Source organism: Sceloporus undulatus, chromosome 3 (assembly GCF_019175285.1).
Source record: "Sceloporus undulatus isolate JIND9_A2432 ecotype Alabama chromosome 3, SceUnd_v1.1, whole genome shotgun sequence".
NCBI classification, from domain to species: domain Eukaryota; kingdom Metazoa; phylum Chordata; class Lepidosauria; order Squamata; family Phrynosomatidae; genus Sceloporus; species Sceloporus undulatus.
The window spans coordinates 243,226,038-243,250,842 of NC_056524.1; the positions used below are offsets into that span (position 1 = coordinate 243,226,038).

The window sequence follows — 24,805 nt, forward strand, 5'->3', positions numbered from 1 at the left end:
ATTATTATTATTATTATTATTATTATTATTATTGTTGGTTGCCCTTTGTAGTGCTCGCTGGTGCATCCCTTATCTCTCTTCTTAAGCTTAAGTATAGGTAGAGGTAGAAAAAAAACAGACATGGAAGTGATCCATGGAAGTAAATCAAGATAATCTTCTATACTGTGAAAATAGTGGAAGGAAGGAGAGAGAGTTACATTATTCTTAGAGCTGGAATAATTTATTTCTTTCTCATTAGCATGATGGGCCTCTTCTGCCTACTCATCAGCAAAAATCTGAACCCTATCAATTCATCCTTTTGACTGTATTATTGTTATCCATGTACATGGTTCTTCCGTCATCCAATTTTGTCCTCGCTGCAGTGCTGTGACTGAGAGAATGTGATCGGGCCATGACTAGTCAATGGGCGTAATGGCTATTGGCTGCCATTTGAACTTGGGTTTAGTCTGCCACTCTGGCCAGTTCTGTCTTCTACCCACTGCTCTTATGGTTTGGTGGAGAGCTTGGAAATCGTGGACAGTTTCACCAAACAAGCTTTTGGTGAAGCAGTGGTCAGCCATGCATGGAATTGTGTGGTGTTCCCTGTTCACTTCATTAGAAGAAGCTGATCAATATATGCATCCATTTGCATACTGCAGAGCTGGAGAAGTCCTGGGGAGGGAGCAGGGATTCTTTGCGCACATTGCATTATTGGTAGTGGTGGGAGTTGAGAGGGCTTGACAGTGGCTTCCATGGTTCAGGGCAGAGGAATGCCTTATTTGTCAAGGCATTTTCCAAGCCAAGTGCTCCTGCAACATTATCTCCTAAATATCATTGTTCTCTAATAGAGAATGAGAACATATTTAAAATATTTTTTAAAATAAAATTAAAACTGCTTTGAATTTGCAGTCAAAATCAGTGGGCCTATGTTAAATTAATATGTGTTAATTTTGCTTAATCATTTAGTCCAGTGCAAAAATATGGAGATTTTTTAAACTTCTGATCTTGGATTTTCTGGTGGGGAATGTTGGATACTTGGGCCTTAGACCTTTGTAGTAACTATGCTCCTTCTGCAATGTTGTGCTTTTGTAGCTTGTCAGGTTATTCTGGATCACTATTTTTTTTTTCATTAAGAAAATTTGTACTCACTCTATATTCAAAAAGTCGAGGAAAGCTGAATATAGCAGCCAGTACAAATTAAGAAACTCAAAGAAGACACAAACAATTGTGTATAATTTATCATATTTCCACCTGGGAGATAGAATGCCCTGTGGCTGTGTGTAATACAAGTCTGTGCTCTTGGAATCCTCCTGAGATTTACCAGGCACTGCCCATTCAACCCTAATTTTGCAGTCATAAGAGCTAGAAACTTGTCATAATCTGAAGAAGCTTAATTATGTGCTTGCTGGGACAGCACATAACCTTTCATATTAACTAGTGAAGTCAGATGTCTTTCACCCCAATATTCTAGTAAGCACAGACTGAGAGAGAATAAAACTGGTTTTGGTTTTCCCTTAACAAAGAACACAAGCTGTTATTGAATTGGGGTGGAAGGCATCTTTTTTGGTGGTACAGTGATCTATTGTTACTGTAATACGTAGTATGCTAGCCCATTGTCTGTCTTGAACAACACTCTATCTTTGTCTGCAGAGTTTGAGAGTGAGAAGCATAATTATGTTATTTAGAAACTCTTCTGAAACCAATTTTCTTTTTGTGTTGTTTCAGAAAATGCTGTGTTATATCAGAACTACAAGGAAAAAGCTCTGGATATAGATTCTGATGAAGAGTTAGAATTGAAAGAACATAAGTCAAATGAGAAGATCATTATTGAATATAAACCTCTGAGATCAACATGGAGTCAGTTGTCTGCAGTAAGTGTCATGGTGTTACACAGCCCAAATCCAAGTTGGAGTGCAGCAGTGCCTGTAAGCAAGTCCCTTTATCTGTTAGGGTCCTTTTCAACTTGAGATTTTATAGCCTTTCCTTGGCCCTCAAACTACCTCCCAAAGTGAAGTGTTATGTGCATGCAGTTAAGAGGAACATTTGTTTGACTCATAGTTGTTTTTTTTAAATTAATTTATTTGCTCACAACATTTTCATTTTTCTTAAATATATTGAAATCTTATTCCCAGAGGTTGAAGAGATCCTTCAAATCTCATAGTTTGACTCATAGCTTTTAGGCAAACAAGGCACACAAGTCAACTGTACTAATAATTAAGGAACCATTTGCCTTTGGGATTTTATTGGAGTGAAAGGGAGACCTCAGAACATCTGAAATAAAACAGCCATATGGAAAGAGTTAATGAAAATATGCACCATGAAAATGGGGAGGATGAGCAAAGAATTTATTTATATTAACACTATACTACAGGAAGTATATTTTGGACTCAAAATATGCCAATGCAGGCAAAACACTCTCTTTGTGCAAATCATGGCTTGTAGTGTGTTTGAGTCTGAGTGAATGCATACATATGTACACATGTAGTGCTGATGATTATTCTTAAAGCTCCAAGTAGCCTGGGACTCAGGTACCAGAAGGAATGCCTTCTTCCACATCCATCTGCCTTTACACTAAGATCTTGTTCTAAGATTTATCTCTGTGTAGCTTCACCATTGGAGTTGAGACTGGTGGCAGTAGACAAGATAACCTTCTTGATCGTCATGCCTTCCTTTGTAGAATTTAATGTGGAAGCCAAGGAGGAATTCATCAGGGAGGTACTAATATAGTCTAAGCCAGGGGTAGGCAGCCTTTTTGACCCGGGGGCCGGGTTGCTGTCCCTCAGGCAACTCGGGGGGCCGAAGCCAAAAAAAAAAATTAAATATTTTTTAAAAAAATTAAATAAATAAACTAGGACAAATGTAGGACAAAAATTGAAAATGGAGGACATTTTTTTTAATTAAAAATTGGAGGACACGCAAAAAAATGCTGATTTTTAAAAAAACTGTTAATATAAATGCATGTTTCTGAGGCTTCTATAGACAATTGCCCCCCCTTGCTCCCCCTTGCCCCCACTTGCTCCTCCTTGCCCTGCGCCAGAGGCCCCGCATGCTGGCACCGGAGCCCCCTGCGTGCCTGTGCCGGAGGCCACAGGCCCCCGCAGCAATCTGCGGCAGGGCCGGGCTGGGGCCGATCCCTAGGCCTCGGTGGGCCGCATGCGGCCCGCGGGCTGTAGGTTGCCGACCCCTGGTCTAAGCAGTACTTAAAATGTGTTGCCATGGAGGGGAGGTGCTGCAAATAAAGACACCACACACTAAGCTGGAGGAAAAGGCCACAACTTTATTAAGACAGATTAATAAAAGCACATGAGGTCTGGATCTGGCATCAACCAATCCCTAAATTGATCGATGACCGATTTGCTTGGTCACAGCCAAACCTTGGGATGACAAAGGGGTAACTGGTTAATTGCCCATTCACAACTCAGGTAACTGGTTTATCCCTTGTTTAAATCTCTAACCCTTGTCACCGGGGATACTGATCCGGCATTGCCCCCACAATGGCAACACCACACGCACCCAGCATTCCCGGGTCCATGATGAACTCCTGAATGGTGTTCTGCGGCATCACAAGACAATGCCCACCAGTTCCAAGATTTATGCTACTGGCCCCATAAAATTGTGACAGCACAGCCATACCCCTGAACTGAGGGAGAGTGGGTGGGGAGAGCCACTCTGGAATGGCACCGACCTCCGGTGCCATGTAGCCTTAAATAGGCCCAACAGCCAATGGAAGCCCAGGAAGCCTGGAAGCTCCGGCTGCTTCTGATCTTCTGGCCAATCCCTTGGGCCCTTTTCTCCAGCCACTGTCCAATGGGGAGCACCTCCAGCCCTGATGCATGTCATTAGTTGTAGTCTTGATGTCAGAGCTGGACGTACTGCCCTCACACCACCCCGCCAGCAAATCACGGCCCTGCAACTCTGGCACAGTACCCCTTTGGACATGGCCAGCTGGGGGATGGATGCACCGGCTTGCAGCTTGCCCTCCAGTGACAGTAAGGCCAGCCCAGTAAGTTGGCGGCCTTATTTGTTGAAGCAAAATATCTTCTCTGGTATTTTTAGAATGCTTATGTTTAATTATTTGGTTTTTGTATTGTAAATCGCACAGAAAAGTTTAATTGAAGGTAGGCAGCCTAGTTTTGATTTAATGCCAAATTATATTTTAGTCTGATTATTCTGATTTAGTCTACTAGGGGATTCTGGGAGTGATAGTAAAAAAAGAGAAATTTTTCCATGATCTGTCAGAAACTAATTTGATCTTTCGTTATTTTGATAAAAAAAGATTACTCATGTTTTGATTAGTTCAGACTTTGAAAGCAGCCATGGATATTTCTGATCTTCTCCTGTGGTGTGTATTGCAGAGGGCTGGGCATGGGTTGTCAGTATCAAGGAGGCTGGTAAGCAGCCATAAAAAAATAATTCAAATGGTTTTGAACCACTAACATTTAATCTGGTTTGTAACCATAGTAGCATGATTGCCAGTTTCATGTAGATGATTCCTATCCTGTTCCATCGATTTGAGACTGGGCAGAATTGTCAGAAAAATCTATATATCATCAACCTCTTCCTATCTGATCACCAGTCTCAGCATTACTAGATCAGTGATTGAACCAAACCATGTACCATTTTCAAAACACTAAGTATTGATAGTTAATACAAGCCTTATGGATTGTTTTATCTGTTCTCAATTAAAAGTAATGGTGGAAGGGCAGCTCTTGTTTTGAACAGTTTATTTATAGTGTGAATGAATGATAAAAACAAGCTGTTGTTCATTCTTTCATTTATTCATTCATATAAACCAGCCTTTCTCAAATAGTGGGGTGGGCCCCCCAGGGGGGGCGCGAGGCTCCGTAAAGGGGGGTGCGAGACTCTGTTATGGAGAGGTGTACTTATAACAATTTTATAGACAAATGATACTATTTACAGTTGCGCGGGGTGTGTGAAATGTTTTCTTCTTCCGGGGGGGGGGGGGGGGCATGACAGAAAATAATTGAGAAGCACTGATATAAACTATGATACAGTACTGAAAATATGACATCCAAGCTTATATGTAGCAGATCCTCACAACTGCAAGTGTACTTCTATATGTGAAACATTTTTCCAGTTCATTTTCCCTGTTGTAGTGTATTGTTAGCCCTTGCACATATTAAGGAATCCAGGGGTGGGATAGGGGCTTTAGGTTTTTTGGGGGGGAGAAAGCTTGGGACCCATTATATCACACAATTATTGCACTATGATTCCACTTTAAATGACATGGTTCCATCCTATGGAATCCTGGATTTGCTATTTGCAGTTCTTGGAAATCTCTCCCTGAGACCTCTAGTGACTCACCAAACTACAAGTCCTGTTATTGCACCAGATCGAACCATGTCAATTAAAGTAGAATTATAGTGCTATAATTGTGTAGTATCAAAGAGCCCAGGACTCTATTCCTTCCTGTTGTTGGAGTATGCCTTTTCAGAAGGGCAAACAAGGAAAAATCCCTTAGGGCCATACTCTCTATATTTGTGTCTTTGTTATAATTGTATAGCATATATACAGTTTTGGTGCAATGTGTGTGGGATGGTTACATTCCTGTTAATACATTTTTTATGTTTTTTCCATGTTGCTGTTGCTTTCATGTAAGATATTTTATCTTGTTGTTTGCTTATCTCTACTTAATTGCCTCCATTATTAAAAAAAAGATGGGAACAGAAAGTCTTTTGAGAACAATTCTGAGGCCCTCTGAGATGTAATACAATTAGTAAGGGTTTTGTTTTGTTTTTTAAAAGGCTCTTTGTTTACAGTTCTGTGGCTTTTATTGAGGAAGTAAATGCTGTGGTGTCCCATTCAGTATGTAGGAATGGGAAGATAATACGCATATGACAGATTACTTGAGCTGTAAGCACACAAGGAAGTGAAGGGGAAATGATCTTAGCTATAATGATGAGAAAAACTTAGATTGAGCATGAAGGCTCTCATTAGACCAGCTGGGGTGGTGAAAACTGTTTGTGATGTTTACATTGTAAATGTGAAGCTGAAATTACATTTTTTTCCGTAATTTAAATGAAAATGATTCATGTGAGTGAGATAAGGAATAGAATTCAAATGCATGTTTCTACGATTTAAGCTGCAATCCTATGGTCATTTACCTGGGAGTTAGCTCAGTGGAGATGCTGTGGAACTTTATTTTGAGTAGGCATGTATAGATGTTCAGTGATCTTAGAAGTTCACAGTTTTATTTTTGCTCCCAAATTTATAATTTCTTAGTAACACATACACATCTCAAGATATGTTATAAAACAAGCTGTAGGGAAGGATGACTCGTGAAAGTTACTTATCTTTGCTCTGTATGAAGCTCATTCCCAAGCTATGGAACCACAACTAAAAAAGCTCTGTTACTTCCTGGTTGTTGACCTAATCTCCCTGGGGATATTGAATATGGTTTTTATTGACAGAGCCATAAGTTAGGAGGTATTTAAATTTAAGCTGTTAAAGTCTAAACCAACACCCCTAAACCATTTACTGAACTTTGGAGAGAGTACTTTGGGGATGATGTGTTTTTCTTGCTATAAAGAAGACATAATTTTCTTGGCTCTAAACATTTCCCACATGAAATTCTGAAAAATTAATATGCCTTCTTATTCTTCTTGTAAAAAAGAAAAAAAAGAAAACATCTTAACCCACCAGTCCTAGTACTGGGGTGCCATTTAGGTCATTTTTTCAGTAAACGCCAATCTGAAAAGAGCAGCAGTAACTGGGGAAGAGAAAGAAAAACACAACAGCATTTAATTTTTAAAAAAACAAAACAAAAAAACAACAACAGGGAGATTGGAAACAGAAAATTGCATATGAAAATCCTCCTGAACTGGAAAGTTTTGTCCTGTTCTGGAAAGTTATGAACGAGGAAGTGAGACTAGGGTTCTATGGAACAGATTTACAGAGCTTAGATGGCACCACTGAAAAAGCTCCTATACTTCATCCAACCATGTCTTAATGACAACTTACAGATGATCATATTCATCCAAGTTTAAATCCTGGATGAAAGCTGTTTGGCCATTAAACAGAGTGGAGTATCAAGATGCTCTAAGGCTTTGGTTTTTAAAATGATGTAAACGTGAATGTTATTTTAGACAGGTGTATGTCTTTTGACATGCATATTGTGTACCTTTAGTTTTTCCCATCAAGGCTAATAGACATGGAAACAAACCCATTTGAAGGATCTCCTGGACAAAGCTTGGGATAGCTTAAGCGTGCCCTCTCTATTTCCTTTGTATCCATCAATAACTTGCCCAGTTATTACTAGAGGAGCCCCAATCTCTCAGCCTCAGAGGAAGCCAAACCCCCTCGGACAAATATTTCCAAGAAAACCATATGATAGGTGCAGGACATAGATTTGCTATTACAGTTGTCCCCCCAAATTCACTAGGGTTAGGGGAACAAGACCCCCATGAATATGTAAAAACCGCAAATAACAAAAACACTGTTTTTACCTGAGAGGACACCACTCTAGGAATCTCTAGGTCCTCCAGTGCAACTCTGTGGTCAATGTCCAACATACACTGACCATAGAATGGCACTGGAGTAGCTACAAATGGTCTTTCAGTGCAACTTTTAGTTAAAGTTGACCACAGAGTTTCACTGGAGGACCTAGACAGTCCTAGAGAGAACATATTAATGAAATCAGTAAATAATCAAATCCGCAAATATCAAATCTGCAAATATGGAGGGATGACTGTATACTGAGGAAGGTCAGCATGGTGTGGTTTGACTATGATTCTGGAGACCAGGCTTCAAATCCTCACTCCACCATGGAAACTCGCTGGGTGACCTTGGACATCATTCTCTTTCAGCCTCAGAGGAAGGCAAACCCTCTCGAACGAATATTTCCAAGAAAACCATGTGATAGGTTCACCTAAAGCCAGGGTATTATTACAGTTATCCCTCTGTGTCCATGGATTCAACCATCCACAAATTCAACCATCCATGGCTTGAACACATTTGAAAAATAAATAAATTCCAAAAAGCAAACCTTGATTTTACCATTTAATACAAGGGACATATTTTACTGTGCCATTGTATTTAATGAGAGGTGGGCATCCATGGACTTTTGTATCCATAAGGGGTCCTGGAATCCAACCCCAGCGGTTACCAAGGGCTCACTGTAATGCACTATTAATATTTAATATAAATGTTGTATTAATGTTATTTTAAAAAATTGTCCTTTTAGTTGTATCTGGTTTTGTAGTGAGTCCAAGTTGTGAGTTGTGAGTCCATGTTGTTGAGTCCAAGTCTTGGGGAAAAGGAGAGATCCAAAATAGAATCATAGAACCTTAGATATAGAAGAGAACACAAGGGCCATCCAGTTCAACCCCCTGCCATGCCGGAACCCACAATTAAAGCACTCCCAACAGATGGTCATCCAGCCTCTGTTTAAAAAACTTGAAAGAAGGAGACTCCACCAGAGTCTAACAGCATAGCCCAAGTATCAAACATTGGAACATGGTCTTCCTAATGTTTAGGTGGAAGCTCTTTTCTTATAGTTTGAATCCATTGCTCCAAGTCCTAGTCTCTGAAGTAGCAAAAAACAAGCTTGCTTCATCCTCAATGTGACATCCCTTCAAATATTTAAACATGGCAATCATGTTACCTCTTAACCTTCTCTTCCACAGGCTAAACTTCCCTTCCCTAAGTTGCTCCTCATAGGGCATGGTTTCCAGACTCTCCACCATTTTGGTCACCCTTTTCTGGACACGTTCCAATTGGTCAATATCCTTCTTGAATTTTAGTGCCCAATACTGGACACAGTATTCCAGGTGAGGTCTCACCAAAGCAGAATAGAGTGGTACTATTACTTGCATGAATCTAGGCACTATATTCCTATTAATGCAGCCTGGGATCATACTAGCTTTTTAAGCTGCGGCTATAAATAAACATATGCTTTTGACACATTAAAGCCATACTATATATCATCAGTTTCCAGGATATGTCCCCCCCCTCTTTTTTGAAAACTAAAATTTATGCTTGAGTTGTAGATCAGGATGGTGATAAAGCTTCAGTTCCCACTTGGGCATTGAAACCCATTGGGGTGACCTTGAAAAAGTTACCCAGAAAACCCCATGATAGGTTCATCTTAGGGTTACCATACACTGGAAACGACTTGAAGGTACAACAACTACAGATTTTTAAAATAGTATCTGACTTTTCTTACTTGGTCCAAACTGGATCAGACACTAGAATTATGAAAAGGAGAAAGAGGAGCATGGCAGGTTAAAACACTGGATATTACCGCACTAGGGTAAAAGCGTTCCCCAATGCGTTCTCACGGGCGCGAGCCTGGAGCGTGATGAGAACCAGAACGCTAGTTTACCGCACGGCAGAATGCCGCCGTCGCCCCAGGGCGTTCCAAATGTGTTCCCAAGGTGTTCCAGGGAGGCCATTTCTGGGAACGGTTTTGAAACCGTTCCCAGAAATGGCCTCCCTGGAACACATTGGGAACACATTTGGAACGCCCGGTGGAGATGGCAGCGTTCCGCCGTGCGGTAAACTAGCGTTCTGGTTCTCATCACGCTCCAGGCTCGCGCCCATGAGAATGCATTGGGGAACGCTTTTACCCTAGTGTGGTAATCTCCACTATGTACCATAAGATAGTGAAACTCTAAATGAATTGCCCCATTCTTCTGACCTTCCTATTCTACTGATATTACCATCATTTGTTTTGTCTGCACTGCAAAAATAAAACAATTTGACACCACTTAACTGTCATGGCTCAGTGCTATACAATTCTGCAATTTTGGGTTTTCAGTGGTGTGAAATGGCATTCTGCAGTGCCAATGCATCCTTTGATTATAGAAAGATCTTAATGAAGGCTCATCTCAGCGTATTACCTCTTGCTGAATTAGAAGACCACTATAATGGGATTTCCAAAAGTATGTTGAGGAATTGGCACATGTAATATTTTGGTGTCCTATATTTTTGAGTAAGCAGGAAAGACTTCTGCAGCCTTTTTAGAACAACTTCAAGGAAGAACAGATCAGGACAAATCGATGATATTATCAGACAAGAATAATTTTTTTTTCACATTCTAAATGGCAAGGTTTGCCACTTAGTCAAAGTTTAAGCCTTTTTTTCTTTTCTTTCTCTTTTTCCATTTCTTTCTTTTTCTTTTTCTTTTTTTTGTGACAGACCACACTGACACGAAAATTTCACTCTGTGTGTTTTACCTGTTTTAGCGTTATTTTGTGTTATTTTGAAATGGCCTAAGGGCTAATCAATAAACATTTCTATTTCTATTAGATAACTGGATGATGTTTTTGTTTATTCTTTATTGTTTTAAGATGTGGGATATTATCCTGTTGAGAATTTATGTTTTGAACCAGCTTAACAAATGGTACAGTTTAGAACTGTGGTGTTGAGCCACAGTTGTATTTCCAGGAGGGGAATGCTGCCATAACTGTGCCATCGGGACAGTTTAATGAGTGAAAAGCAATATTTCACAATGGTTGAGATATGCAGCAGTATGGCACATTGCAGGACAAGCTGTTCTTGTATATTGTCAGCACAATGAGAGGGGACAATGGCCCCCAACAGAACCACAGATCAAGTTTAATCTGGAATGGGGGGCAGTGGAAAGTCCTGTGCCTGGAAGAATGCTCCTGCTTTTCACAGTGCCATGCTGTGCAATGGGAGCCCGATTGCATGGTGTCCCACTGTACATCATTTCAATTTGCTAACGTGGTGCATGTCATGGCTCCATCATCATAAAGTTATGCATTGCAGCCTGTGATGCAGAATCTTGGTCATGTTTTAATATACTGTGCATACTGTAGGTGGATATGTTTGATCTTACAGTACTATATGTTTTATTGTATTGCAATAACTTTGTTGTTTGCAACGGTTCTATGCTAAAGCTAGAAACAATTGTTGTTAATTTCAACCAAGCCTATTAAAAACTTAATGAATTATTGATTATAAAAAAGAGGTGACAGAAATAGATTCATCATTCACAATTTATTTCAGGTGAAGAGAAATGGCTTATCCCAGACCATCAGCCAAGAAGAAAGAAAAAGGCAAGAGGTAATTTAATAATTCTATGCTTAGCTCATTTATTAGGATTATTAGAATAAGCTTTTTATACACTTGCTTTCAGGGTGGCCAAGCTCAATGAATTCTGGTTCTCCTCTTTTTTCTTTTATATCTCTAAACTACTAATAGAGTTCTGTCTTTTAATTTGGTTTTTCTGAGGTTTGCATCTTGTGTAGAATAAAGGTTGATTATCTACAGAGAGGGGATATATGAAAATAAATATGCAACATGAATCATAAATAGTGATGTGTCTGATGAGAGGCCCAGATAAAAATAATCTGCTGACTCCTTTAAGGCTTTTTCCTAGCTCATATAAATGCATGAAAAGCTTGATATTTGAAGTAACAGCCTTCCCAATTTCTGTAATTTCCACTTTTCCTTTGGAACCAGTTGTGTTTATGTTACATCTGTTCAAGTATGGAAGTGACTGTAAGATAGCAACTGTGGACTGGATGCACAGTAACCTCCCTATGGAAAGAAAGTTTCCTTCCATTTGCAAAAAGGACTCGCTAACCAGTGGAGGAAGCTGCCCAGAGAAATGAGAGAGAAGGTGATTTTTAATGTGAAGTCAAAGGCTTTCATGGCCGGCATCCATGGCCGGCATCCATAATTTTTTTGTGGGTTTTTCAGGCTATGAAGGCATTTTTGGAAGATACCAGCCACAGATGCTGATGAAACATCAAGAACAAACTCTTCTAGAACATGGCCACATAGCCTGAAAAATCCATAAAAAACTAAGATGATTTTTGTTGATTGCTCCTCCATGATGTTCATATGTTGTTCCAGGAAATATTTCAATCCTTCAGCACAAACATTTTATGCACAGTGTTAATGTGAGGATCTGTAGGGAGTAGGGGGACTCTCCCATTTTGTGAATGGGGTCAGAGTTCCACTAATGGGAGCAATGGCTAAAACCTTATATTTTTATAACATGAGGAGTGACTCTAAAAGTCTCCTGTTTTCTCCTCCTCAGTCCTCTAGAGTCTTCTGCTGTACTCTTGATGAATGTGGATAATATCATCAAGCTCCTTTGGGTTTGAACAGCACCTGAAGAGAGCTCTCCCTCAGATCAGTCCTGCCAATTCAGTGAAAGTCCATAAAGAAGGACCAAAAGAGGCTTTTGAGTGTAAGTCAAGTCAGATTTTTAAGCTGAATAGTCAGTGTAGGAAACACCAAGAGGAAAATGCACATTGTAAAACATGCTTAGGTACTATGGCCCATTGACTGCAGAGAGTGTGTGCTTATGATTGCACAGTTAAGAGTCGTTGTTTCTGTCAAGGGAAGTGCTGGAGGCTGGAGCAGTTCTCCTCAGCTACAATCCAGGGCAAAGTAGTGTGAGGTCATGTAAAGCTGGGTAATGATTCAAGTGGGAAGGAATGTTGGATGGAGGAGATACGAGACTTGAAAAATGTATCCCAGGATAAATATGAGCAGAGAAAGTAGCTTGAAAAGTGTTTGGAAGACTGTCTGATGAGTAGTGATGGGAACAAATTGGCATTTGAAAGAAACTAAGAAAATGCTAGGTTGTGAGATTGTGTGTCAGGAGTACATGGAGGTGACAGTGGATGAATGCTAAAAAGCCTGTTTCTCCTAAAGGTGGAATACATGTCAGTGAGAAATAAAGGCATTCCTTCTTGCTAAATGTGGAAAGCTCCTTCAAGGCTCAGTTCTCCAAAGAACTAAAAAAAAAAGCTGGTTTATTTAAATTCCAGATGGTTTATATACATTCCAGAAGCTATTAAACTTTATTTAAATAAAAATAATAATTTCAATGTCTGTCTAATATTCTAATATATATAATTGCCCACCTGTGGCAATATCTATTGCTGCACAATTTATTAATACATTTGGTCAAGAAAAAATAAACAGGCTAGTCTAAACACTAAAATAACCTTTTTTAAAAAAATGATCTCTTTAAATCATTATCAGATTTAAGTTTTGAACGTGTCTGCTTCATCCAGAGCCATATCCAAAGATTCAGTAATGTTGCATCTCTAAAGACTTTTACCAAGTATTTATAAGCTATCAAGCTTCAGATATCTGTTTGCATTTATGCCATGCAAATGAACTGCATTTCACACTGTCACTCAGGGGACTATCACTTACCTTGAGTGAGAAAAAGTAATTGACAAATATGTTACCATTCTTCATCTCCAGTTAGCATCATTTTAATGTACACGAGCACAAACATTCCTTGTTTCATTTTTGGGAAACAAACATTTTGAAATACTCGCAAATCCCTTTGAAAACCAATTTTTATTATATGTTTAACTCCCTGCAGATTTAGATGGCCAATCCATATTGCATTTCCACTTTCAGAACTGGTTTGCTTAGCCTTAGACTGTCATAGCTTGGAAGGAATCAATGAGAACTGTCATAAAAACTGGGAACAAAGAATCCTTAAATAGTATTGAAGATGAGGTCTCCAGTGTCCTTTAGCTGAACAAAAATGCACAGATTGGAACAAACAAGTCAGAGAACACTGCTTTTCTCTTTAGGCAAATCTTTTTCTCATGATTGCAGTGGCTAAGGCAAAAAGAAATGGAGGGCAAGAAATCTGAATTATAACAGTAGGACTTCTCTTGCCCCCTCCAGTCATTTTATGTAAAGTATGTATCTTTGTATGCGCCTCCTTATAGCTTGAGGACATTTTAAGCAACAAACCCAGCTGCTTATCCAGTTCATCATTACAGTGTAGCATATTTCAGACTCCTGGCTAACATAATTTGAAAGACAATGGCAATAAAAAAACACAACATGATCCTAACTGGTATGTGAAAACATCCTTGCATTGCAAACAGCAAACATACTGTATATGTAAGAATTAGATATATATTTTTGCATTAGCATTATTGTGCTACTTAATGAGCCTGTAACCAAACATAGGTTGGTATAATTGAAACAGTCATACATTCTCCTTTTCTTAATACCTTCTTCATCCTTTGTTTCCTCCATGTTGAATTTTGGATTGTAAGCTACTCAGGGCAGAGATCTCTCTTCTTGTATTCTTTAAAGGACTGTGCAGAGACTACAAAATCAAGTGAATAATACTTGGATCAGACTTCACCATCGGGTTCTACTTCACATGTTAATGAGCTGAAGGAAGAGGGGAGCAGGATTGATCATTGTGAAGGATTTGGCAGAGTGAAAAAGAAGAAATAGGCTGGGTTGGAAGGCATGCGTGGGAGGCTTCATGTACATTCTAGAGTCCTACCCTTTCCCTTTTCAGCCATCTGACCTTTTGTAAAAGCATCTGGCACAGATGCTTCTCAGTTTCCACTGCTTTTAAGAAGTTAAATCTTTAAGTATCCAGAATTTTTCATGCCCTCAAAGACTTTTCTTTCAGAGAGGAGGGCAGGGAGTGCGCTTGAATTGCTTATCCTAATTGCATTTCCTAACAAGAATTACGGTATATTTTCTTTCTTTATTTTGTATTTCTAAATATATATATATATATATATATATATATATATATATATATATATATATATGAACATGCTACTGACATACCAGAAACAGACACATCTTTTAAAAATGACACTGTTGTCTCCTCCAAAAACTAGAACAGCCGTAACGTATGTGTCTATTACTAATTTCCCATTTTTTAAAAGAACTTTAAAATTATTATCAGTTTTATTCTTACAGCAAACTTGTAAGAGGATTTAGCTTAAGAAATTGGTACAGTTAAAATGAATTTAACTTGATGTGATTAAAGAAATGCTTTACTGGACCAAGAATAAGCAACATACGTCCATGAACTTCCTCATTCTTATGCATGCTGTATTGTGAGACTTCTGAGGCTTTTTATATATTGCTGTATTTTAACCAAGAAAATCTGGTTTGGGCACAGATTACAAACTAGATTTTAAACCAGGATTTGATTACACAAGTACAGTCCTAGTTCTCAGTCCCATAAACCAGTGCTTCTGAAGCTGACTGATGTGGCAGATTGACAATTATTTTTCCCCAATGTGCCGTGGCATCGTAGTCAGTGGCTCAGGAACTTCCACCTACCCAGGGACCCCCACTTTGAGCAGCACTGCCATAAATGTTTGTTTACTCAGAAGATACTCATAAATGTGTATCTAAACTGGGCTATTATGCCCTACCTATGGCTATGTAGTGAGCTTTTTGGCTGAGTAGGGCTTTGAAACTTACATTACAGATCTAGTTCTGACCCTTTAACGACTGGGATGGGTAAGGCCTTCATCTCATGTTACAAATTTAGCATGCCTCTGTACTCAGCCCTTAAATGGGGAAATCAAAAGCATGCGTGTATGTGATTATGAAAAGACATTTCATCGACCTGCAATTTTGTTGACCTTGGCTCAATGTGATCTTACTTTAAAATATGTTTATGCTACTAGATTTTTACCAAGGTGAATGCAAATATGAAATAGTCTTCAAATATATATTTCATGCTTCTTTGGAATATGTTTTGAAAATATTAAACTTGGAGTGATTTGCAGTACAATCCACTGAAAAATGCCCAAAGAGTTCTTTTAGGACATAGGACAGTTCAAAATGTCAATTGTGAAGAGATGCTGCTGTGTATTACCTTGTCTCTTTTAAGTAAAATAATTTTGTTTCTTTCTTCTTCCACACTTCCCACATGCAGGCTATATTTGAAGTAATATCTTCAGAACATTCATACTTACTTAGTCTGGAGATTCTGATTCGGATGTTTAAAAACTCTAAGGAATTAGCTTCTACGATGACAAAGACAGAAAGCCATCACCTCTTTTCCAATATTGTGGATGTCTGTGAAGCAAGTAAGAAGTAAGTAGAGATCTATTCCAGCTTTTTTTGTTTCCAAAAACTCTTATACTGTACGCTTTAATGTTTGCATCATTGGTAACTCCTTAGGTAGCATGTTTAATTAGATCCAGGTTAATGAAATTAAAACTTGCAAATGTGCTGTGAAATCAAGTCATCCATCCATGATAAAATTTGGTGTTTTGTTTTTTCCTTATAAAATAAAGTATCTCATAGGACATTTCAGAGTGGTGTACTTGTATTTATTCTACAGAGTCACTGTTTTGATGTACTAACTAGATAAATAAAATGTAATCCATATGGTAATGGAGTAAGCAAATGATGTGTGTATATAGATGAAAACTCATGGGTGTAATCCATCTTTAATCCAGATTAGTCTTTGTAATGTTTAACAGAACCCACATCTCCTTTCCACTCCAGTGCACCCCACAATGATCTTGAATTGTAAAGGTGTGTGTTTAAGTAACAAATTGTAAAGATGTGTGTTTAGGTAAGAAACTAATGTAACTGTTATGAAGATAGTAATGCTTCTGAGCACTTCCTGTGTACTCATACAGCCTTGCAGTTTTACTGAAGTATAAAAGCTTGAGTAATTTGACTGAGCAGAGCCAAAGAAGACTGGATGTGGACCAAGCAAATATGCACATACTTCCACTTCCCAAAGTGTCCCCAATGACTGTGTGTGTGGCTTCAGCTGGGAGAGGGATGTGTACATCCTGTTGGGATTCCAATATGTACATGTGCTATGCCTGAAAGGTAGAGGTTCATGCTCTGTATGTGTAGATGGAGGTATTGTGGTCTCCTCCTCCTCCTTCTTCCTCTTCCTCTTCTTTTTATAAAGACACAACCTGAGTTGGTTTTGAAATGTAGCTTTTCTCTTCTGCTGTATGAGATGAATCTGTTGTTTCCCCTCATGAGCACAAACTATATTTCTGGGGTGGCAGCCTTTAATTACTAAGAGCTGCCTGCTTTTAAATCCTGTTTAAGTCCTATTGATTCCAAGAGGGCATGCATGATTGGCTGTAGGATTGCTATTTAAAGCTGTTTTTTTTTTAAAAAAAAAATCTTTTTTAGTGATTACTGCTTGAACTTACATTGTGATTGATATCTCTATCCCAAGAGATATCTTTTGAGATTGCTTTTGCACAAAACAATGTGACATAGGTCAATTAATAACAAATTTACTGGTATGTTGTTATAAGTGTTGGTAGACAAGTGTTGGCAGACAGTGTAGAGTAAAATATTAACAATGTTATAAGATTTGACAGATTTCTTTAATTAAGGCATTTCTGGTTTGAAATCTGCATTTCTCTTGTGGTTTCAAACCAAGAAAAAAGCTTTTTCCAAAATTAGAGATGTGTGGGAACAAGATGCATCCAAGTTGGATGTGTGACATTCAGTGATTTTGTTGTGTTTCACAACTTTAAAACTGGTGGTTGTGAAATGTTCTTATGTTCTGATACTTTTGTTTCAGCATTGTTTTGGAGAATAATCTGTTGATTCTTTAGATTATGATCTGAAGCGAGTATGTATTAGTCCCATGAATTTCTGATCTTCTTTAATCCATTTTTTTTTTCATGGGCAGAGGCATACTGATGTATAGTCTTGTTTAACCTTCACCCTTGTTGTAGGGAGAAAGCCCCACTGAAATTAGTGTGGTTTTTGTTTGTGTTAGTCGCCCTCGAGTCAACTTTAACTCATGGCATCCCTGTCAATGAGACATCTCTCAAGACCCTCTATCTTCAACTGCTCTGCTCACATCTTATAGGTTCAGGACTGTGACCTCCCTGATTGTGTCTGGCATGCAGTTTTCTTCTCTTTCTACCATCTTCCACCTTTCCTAGTATTATTGTTTTTTTTTTTCTGGTGAGTCCTGTCTTCTTATGATGTGGCCAAAGTATAACAGCTTCAGTTTTGTCATCTTAGGCCCTATACAGACAGGCCAAAATAAAGCTGCTTCAGGTCACTTTGGAGGTATGGTGTTTCAATGATGCATGCATCCCAAGAGTCTGGAAGCTGCACCAAAGCATCTAGGAATAATGAAGCTTTCACAGGCAGTTGATCAGTTGTTAACAAGAAAATGCAGTTGTTGGAGCAAGGAAATCTAAATTAAACTTGGGGGAACTGAAGGGGGGGGGGCTATTTTAGCAGCTATACTTGATTTCTTTGCCTAGGCAATAATTTACCTTATTTTTAGGAAAGGTACACCACACGTGTCTGATCCAGATAACAATCTGAAGGGTAGAATCTTAGAACTGGAAGGTGCTTTTTCACTATTGAAAGATCAGAGCTAAAGTAGCCTTAACAGATAGTTGTTAGTGTTCCATACAATCCCATACAATCCTTCCCGTACACTCCGATCCTCCAGGAAAAACCTCTTACAATCTAGAAAGACCAGACTGGTGGTGACCTCCTGGAGGTCCTTTTCTGTCACTGCTCCAAAAACTTGAAATGACCTGCCAGAAGAGATTTGTCAGTTATCCTCACTTGAGGCTTTTAAAAAGGCGATAAAAACCTTTCTCTTCCGGCAGGTCTTCCCCGATTGATAATGTCCAGAACCAATTGAATCCCCCTTTTATTATTTTTATTATTTGTGATTTGTTTTTAACTTTGATGTGTTATGTATTTTTTAAACATTTTTTTAACTGTTTAATTTTATAGTTGGGAGGGAGGGTTGGGTCGGGGTTTTGTGGGGCTTGTTGTTTTTATTGTTGTATATTGGATTTTCTTTGTTGTTACCCGCCTCGATCCTCAATCGGAAGAGGCGGGACATAAATAAATATTTATTATTATATTATTATATTCCAATGAATCCTCCAATAATTGATCCAGTGCTAAACTACTATAATAAAATTGGTGTTTAATAGATGTCGATCCCTTGTACCTTTGATTCATTAGGTCTAGTTTTGTCATTTGCGATGTGAAAAACAACACTTCTTCAGATATCTGAACATTGTTGTGATCAGAATCGGTTTCTGAATATCACTGAGAATTCCTGAAGGACATGTGCGTGTGTCAGAATGCATCAGGGCAGACTAGGGTTGCCAGTAGTCCCTTTTATAAGGGATGTCCCTTATTTCAGAGCCAAGTGACTTCTCCCTTATATCACTGGCAGTTGTATCTTTTATAAATGATAGCCACTATTTCGGGGCTGGAAAGTAGTTCCATTTATGTAGACTAAATGAGATGCCAAAAATCCCTATATTTGTGGGTGTAGGCCCAACATAATGCCCAAAATGTGTATTTCCTGTAATCTATGAATGTGGACAGTATGTTAATTTTACAAAGAAATACATGGCAAGGTTAACTGAAAACAGTATTTTCATTTGTTATTTAGGCAGAACACAAACTTGTTAATACCTACTTCTTCACAGTCAACTCTACATGTCATGGATGTTGACTCTCCTTTACTGCTGTTTTGAAAACTCTCTCAATACAAATACAGACTCACATAGTAGAGGCAGTTTTAAAACTGCCATCCCATAACTGCTGGCAGCTCCTTGGACCCTGTTGAGATTTTTATTTGTTTGCCTGTTGGGTATGTTAGCAGTTTCAGTGAGTACTAATAGGTTACTTATTCATGCTGAATGCCACTTGGTAAGTATTAGCAGTACTTTTGAAGAGATATGTTAGAATGCACATATATTTTATATACAATTTAGGGTATTAAGTTAGGGAAGAGTTAGGTATCTGTGTAATGTATGGCATATGAAATAAAGTAACTGGCTGCCTTAGGAATAATATTAAACTATTATTTCAGTTGTTTCTGGCTTTTCCTGACTTTTAATTTAGAGCCTCCCTTGAAAATATTTTGAGGAGTGTGCTACTCGTATTGAGGCAGGAAGGTTGTTATGTCTTATCAAGGTGACTTCAGTAAAAATAAGACTTCAAATATGAACGCATGACAAAAAATAAAATAAAATAAAAGCCTTTGTCTCATGGCAATGGAAAGGTTGTTATGGAAACCAGCTCCACCTCTACTCAGCTACCGGGAACAAAGTTCAGAAAACCTCTTGCCTTTTTATGTTCAATGTGTAAAATGTGTACAGAGGAGTTTAGGGAGTCTCCAGCCCTGTTCTCTTCACGCAGCTGTTACTAATCTTATTTTTTGTTGGATTGCATTTTAATGTAAAGGCAGATAACATGTAGCTTATCAGATGCTGTAACTCTTATCAGCTTCAGCAAGCATAACCAATGGGCAGGGATGATGCAGTTGAAATCCAACAACATTTGGTGGGTGATGTATTCCCACCACAATTTTAACCTGTACATATTAATGTGCAATAAATCCTTCTGGCACTCAACAGAAGAAACTGATATGACACAGGGTATTTTCCAGCTCCAAGCTACATTAAAACTGTAATAGCTTACAGTTTCCATGTCAGTGGGGAGGTGAATCCTCTCTGAGCTTAATTCTGAACTTTAAAGGAGCTGTTCAAGGAGTCAAAACCCAACCCCCCAATAGATGGACCACCATGAGTAGCTCATTAATGTTTGGAATAAGACCCTCGGTAGATTTATCGCTGCTAACATGGGAACCCACAGCTGCCACTACATTCAAGTATATCTTAGCATAGTAAAGTGCACTGAGAAGAAAACCACAGTTATAGAAGATGTACACTTAATTCTGCTGGTTTATATCATGGGACCTTTTTTTATCTCAGTGAGGCATTATTATCTCCAGCGCATTATTATTGGCAAATACAAAAATTATGCAGATGGTAAAAAGCAGCATATATTGAGGCTGGGGTGGGGGAGATATCAAAGACTCTTTCTAGGTTTTAGAAAGAAATGTTTGTTTGGACACTCAAATCTGCCATTCAGAATCAAGTGGTTGTTGGGAAAAAATCTTCCTCAACATATTACGTTGGCTGGTAATTTGCTGATAATGGGCTGATAATGTCAATTATATTTGAAAGTATGCAGTTTGTTATGGAACTTTGCCAAGATGGTTTAGATTTATTTATTTATTTTGGCTGCATGAGAAGTTCTCATATTTTTCCTTGGATGTAATTTTATGGAGTCCAGGATTTATTTATTTCTATCTTTAAAAAAACATTCATTTGCCTTGATTCACCAAATTCATTTAGAAAAAGAGTTTCCATGAATGCAGACTCCTTCAATCTAGGGATGGAGATCTTTGATTTTAATTTGTCAAGAGGAAGCAATTTGTGTTTGTTTTGTAGAACATCATGGTTCAGTATTAATTGTGAATGTTTCATGAGGCAATTTTATCTGAGCTTTTCTCTGAGTGCAGCAGCAACAACAATAAAAATCATGAAAGTGAGAGGAGAAAAAGGATTTTAAAAGGAAATAGCAATTCACCAAAGGTCTTGGAAGTTAGTTTATTTAATCATTTAATCCAATATAGGGAGTTATAAGCATATGCAGTTACAAACAATGTGAATCCATTTTAATTCCTGCTGAGCCAAAAATTTATTCTTAAAACACTGAGCATTTCAGAATTGCTTTCTTGTGTCGTGAATGTGTGCTGCTTCATTTTTTCAAGCATCCTTAAGAGATTCATAAAGTTTTCTCATTTGGGAATAAATGCAGAATTTCATTAAATAAAAGCTTCTAGGCATTTTCATGAGTAGACTGTTCATTCTCCTGTGAACCATAAGAGAACATTTCCTACACATTAAGAAATACTGAAAGAAAGGCATGATAAAATTCGATTCTGATCTTGAATCCGGAATCCAGAAATGTAATTGTAAAACGGCACACAGAGACCACAGATACTTTTTGGCAACCATCTTCTCCTGATCACCTAAGCATGTTAGACACCCTTTACTTTCCTTCATTTCTTCACGGCTAGTAGAGAATTCCTGGGAGTAATCTATGTTCCTGGGAGTCCCACATCATCTGATAAGGGTGCAAGAAGAACCTCCCTTAGTATTGGGTCTGGTGAGTCTTGGAAGGAAGTGAAGAAATCTCACTGACATTGTGCTAATCCTTTTGAGAGTTCACCAGTCTTGATAGCAGTTCCCACCTCCATTCTTAGACTGCTGTAGAAAATACTTCTTTTGTAGTCACATTTCCCACTTTTTGTGCAAAATAAAAGAACAAAGAACTAGTGCCTTTTTCCTAAGTACCCATAGCCAGCAAACATAGCAACTTATTATTGAAAAGATTGCAAACAATCCACCGAGCACTATTACATTTTAAAAGTCCATGCAACAAGGCAGCAGTCATCATAATTTCAATTTTTGTGTAATTGTGCACACAAACAAATTTTGCAAATGTACAGATTTTTTCTGAGACTACCGAGTCCCAGAAACATAGGGCTGATGGCAAAAAGTGGTGGGCTTTTCCTCTAAAATATACATCATATGTACGTCATCACCTAACAACTTTAGTCTGTGCCCTTTGTCTACCAGTAGTAGGGGCAAAGACACTTTCAAAGTAATCATATCAGCAAATAATGTGTTTGGTGGCAATACAATGTTTTGATAAACCTAAATTCCCTATAGAAAGCTCTGCTAAAAATGTTGTTAGTCCTAGAAGATAGAGCCTAGTCTTGCTCTCCCAACTGTCATGGATCAATAGAAATAGTCATATAGGGTTGCCAGCCCCAAGCCATATTCAGGATTTTATTGTTATCATAGAAGGTCCTATTACCTGAGGGACAACATCTCTAGCTGCTCATCTTCTCCTGTACATATTCAGTTGAGCCTTTTGATCCTCTACAGAGGTTTTATGGTCAGAAAGGAGCTAGGAGCACTGACTCAAAATAAAATGAAATGCATATTAATGTTTCTAGCAGAGGTAAAAGAGGAATCTTGTAAGATTATAAAAGAAAAGAAGACTAATGTGAAGTTGAATGCTTTCATGGCTGGTATCCATTTTTTTGGGTGGGTTTTTCAGGCTATGTGGCCATGTTCTAGATGCCATGTTCTAGATGCCAGCCACAGATGCTGGTGAAACGTCAGGAAGAAAATCTTCTAGAGCATGGCCACATAGCCTGAAAAACCCACAAAAAACCAAAAGAAGACTACATTAGCACATTCATTTGATCATCTGAAGGAGTGCTAAGTTCAGGATCCCTCAATGACTCAACTACCTTTAGCACCAGTGCAAGAAAAGACAGTTACCTGAAATTTAATTATCTAACAGCCTACTTGACGTACTACGAAATGATAATGGTGTTAAATGTAACAGACTGCAACAACTTCTATACAAGAGTGGAACATTATGTGCTCTTGGTTGGACACTGTAGGAAATAGTTTGTGGTTGTGAAGACATTTTTATACCTGTACCTAAACTCCCTCCCTAAAAGGATTGGGAACACATACTTGAAAAAATGCATTTACATTTCTGTCAGAGACTGAAATAGCAAGATCTTTGCTTCATTCCTAATTGAAAAGAATTTGCAATTCAACATATTGATTGTAGAAAGGCCCTTCAGCAAGAGAAACCAAATTTAAAAGAGAATATTTTCAGTGAGACCTCATGGTGCTCTGCTCTTGTATAGAAGTTGTTGCAGACAGTTACATTTAATGCCATCATGTCAGTGGGTAAGAAGGATTGATTAAGATTCAGTTATTTTCTCTAACTAGCTGGAGTAAAGGAGGTGTGTGTACATTTTAGATTGGTTAATAGAGCCTCTTGGGCATGGGCTGAATGAGTTAGTTTCATTGTTACCATTCAAATGTTTATTTTAACAAGGAGATAAAGGGGTAAAGAATAAATTCCCAACAGGTTTAGCTTATACTGAAATTAGATATAAAGAAACATTTCATAGGAGTTTATCACACAGGGCATTTACCACTGCGCAAATGCTGCCCAAGTGTTACATTTCAGGAGCGCTGGAGGTGTGATCATCCATCGCACTTCTGAAACGTCATAGTGGCTTCCTGCTTCCCTTCCATCACAGAAGCATTCATGGGGGAAACCTCAGAAAAACCATTTTTATTAATGAAAGATCCTGTTAATAAAAATGGCTTTTCTGGGGCTTCCCCACGAACACTTCCGCAATGGAAGGGAAACGGGAAGCCTCTATGACATTTCAGAAGCATGATGGATGATCCCACTTCCGATGCTCCTGAAATGTTTGGCTAACACTTGGGCAGCTGTAAGTGCCCTGTGTGATAAACTCCATAGTCTCCTTAATTTCAAGTGAAACCTAGGCTCAAAACAGACAGGCCAAATAGAGCAGCTTCCGGCTGCTGTGGGGGTGTTGCAATTAGACGTTGCATGCCCTGATTCAGCAAGAAGCTGCCCTGAAGCCACCTAAGGTGGCCTGAAGCCACTGGCAAAAGGAATGGCAAAAAGCTGCTCCTGCCAGCAGCCCATTTGGGACTGTAGTGGTGGCCTGTTTTGGGAGCAAGCCATCCTGTAGCCACAGTCCTGGAGTGATTGGGGGTGGAGCAGTCTCTGGCCCCTCCTTTAGGCCCATCTGCTGCACCCTGTACTGAAAGGAACTGTTTGGGGTTGTTAAAGAAAATTGAGACCTAATTAAGATATCAAAATAATATTAAAATTATTATAGTGGTGCAGTAGTTAAATGCCTGTACTGCAGCCACTCACTCACAAATCATAAGGTTGCGAGTTCAATACCAGCAAAAGGGCTCGAGCTCAACTCAGGCTTGCATCCTTCTGAGGTCACTAAAATGAGGACCCAGATTGTTGGGAGCAATTAGCTTACAGTTGTAAACCACTTAGACACTGTTAGTTCAGTATGAAGTGGTATATAAAGGAAGCTGTTTGTTTGTTTGAAGCATCAGGATAAACATTCAGATGATAGAAACAGATAAATGTATTTGCACTTATGTAAACAGAATTTTGTAGAAGTATTCACATGTACTTCAGGAGACATTGCATAAGTCCTTGACGATATCACACAATTTAATGGGCATAGTTATACAGTTGGCCCTTCCCTTATGCGGGGGATCTGTTCTGGACCCCACCGCGTAAGGGAAAAACCACATAAAGTCAAGCCCCATTAGAAACAATGGTGCTCGTTCTCATGGTGCACACTCAGTGCACCCCA

At 38.7% G+C, this 24,805-nt stretch overlaps 1 protein-coding gene across 7 annotated transcripts in view; it reads left to right on the forward strand.

Annotated features, from left to right (window-relative positions):
- ARHGEF26 (Rho guanine nucleotide exchange factor 26) overlaps positions 1-24,805 on the forward strand; it is a 116,782-nt gene that overhangs the window by 14,262 nt on the left and 77,715 nt on the right. For all 7 annotated transcript variants that reach the window (XR_006103020.1, XR_006103019.1, XM_042459441.1 and 4 more), the window contains 3 exons: positions 1,705-1,850; positions 10,972-11,028; positions 15,656-15,816. Coding sequence is in view for 5 of the 7 variants with exons in the window: in XM_042459441.1 (XP_042315375.1) it covers positions 1,705-1,850; positions 10,972-11,028; positions 15,656-15,816 (364 nt within the window). In the remaining 2 variants the exon portion in view is untranslated. The remainder of the gene's footprint in view (positions 1-1,704; positions 1,851-10,971; positions 11,029-15,655; positions 15,817-24,805) is intronic.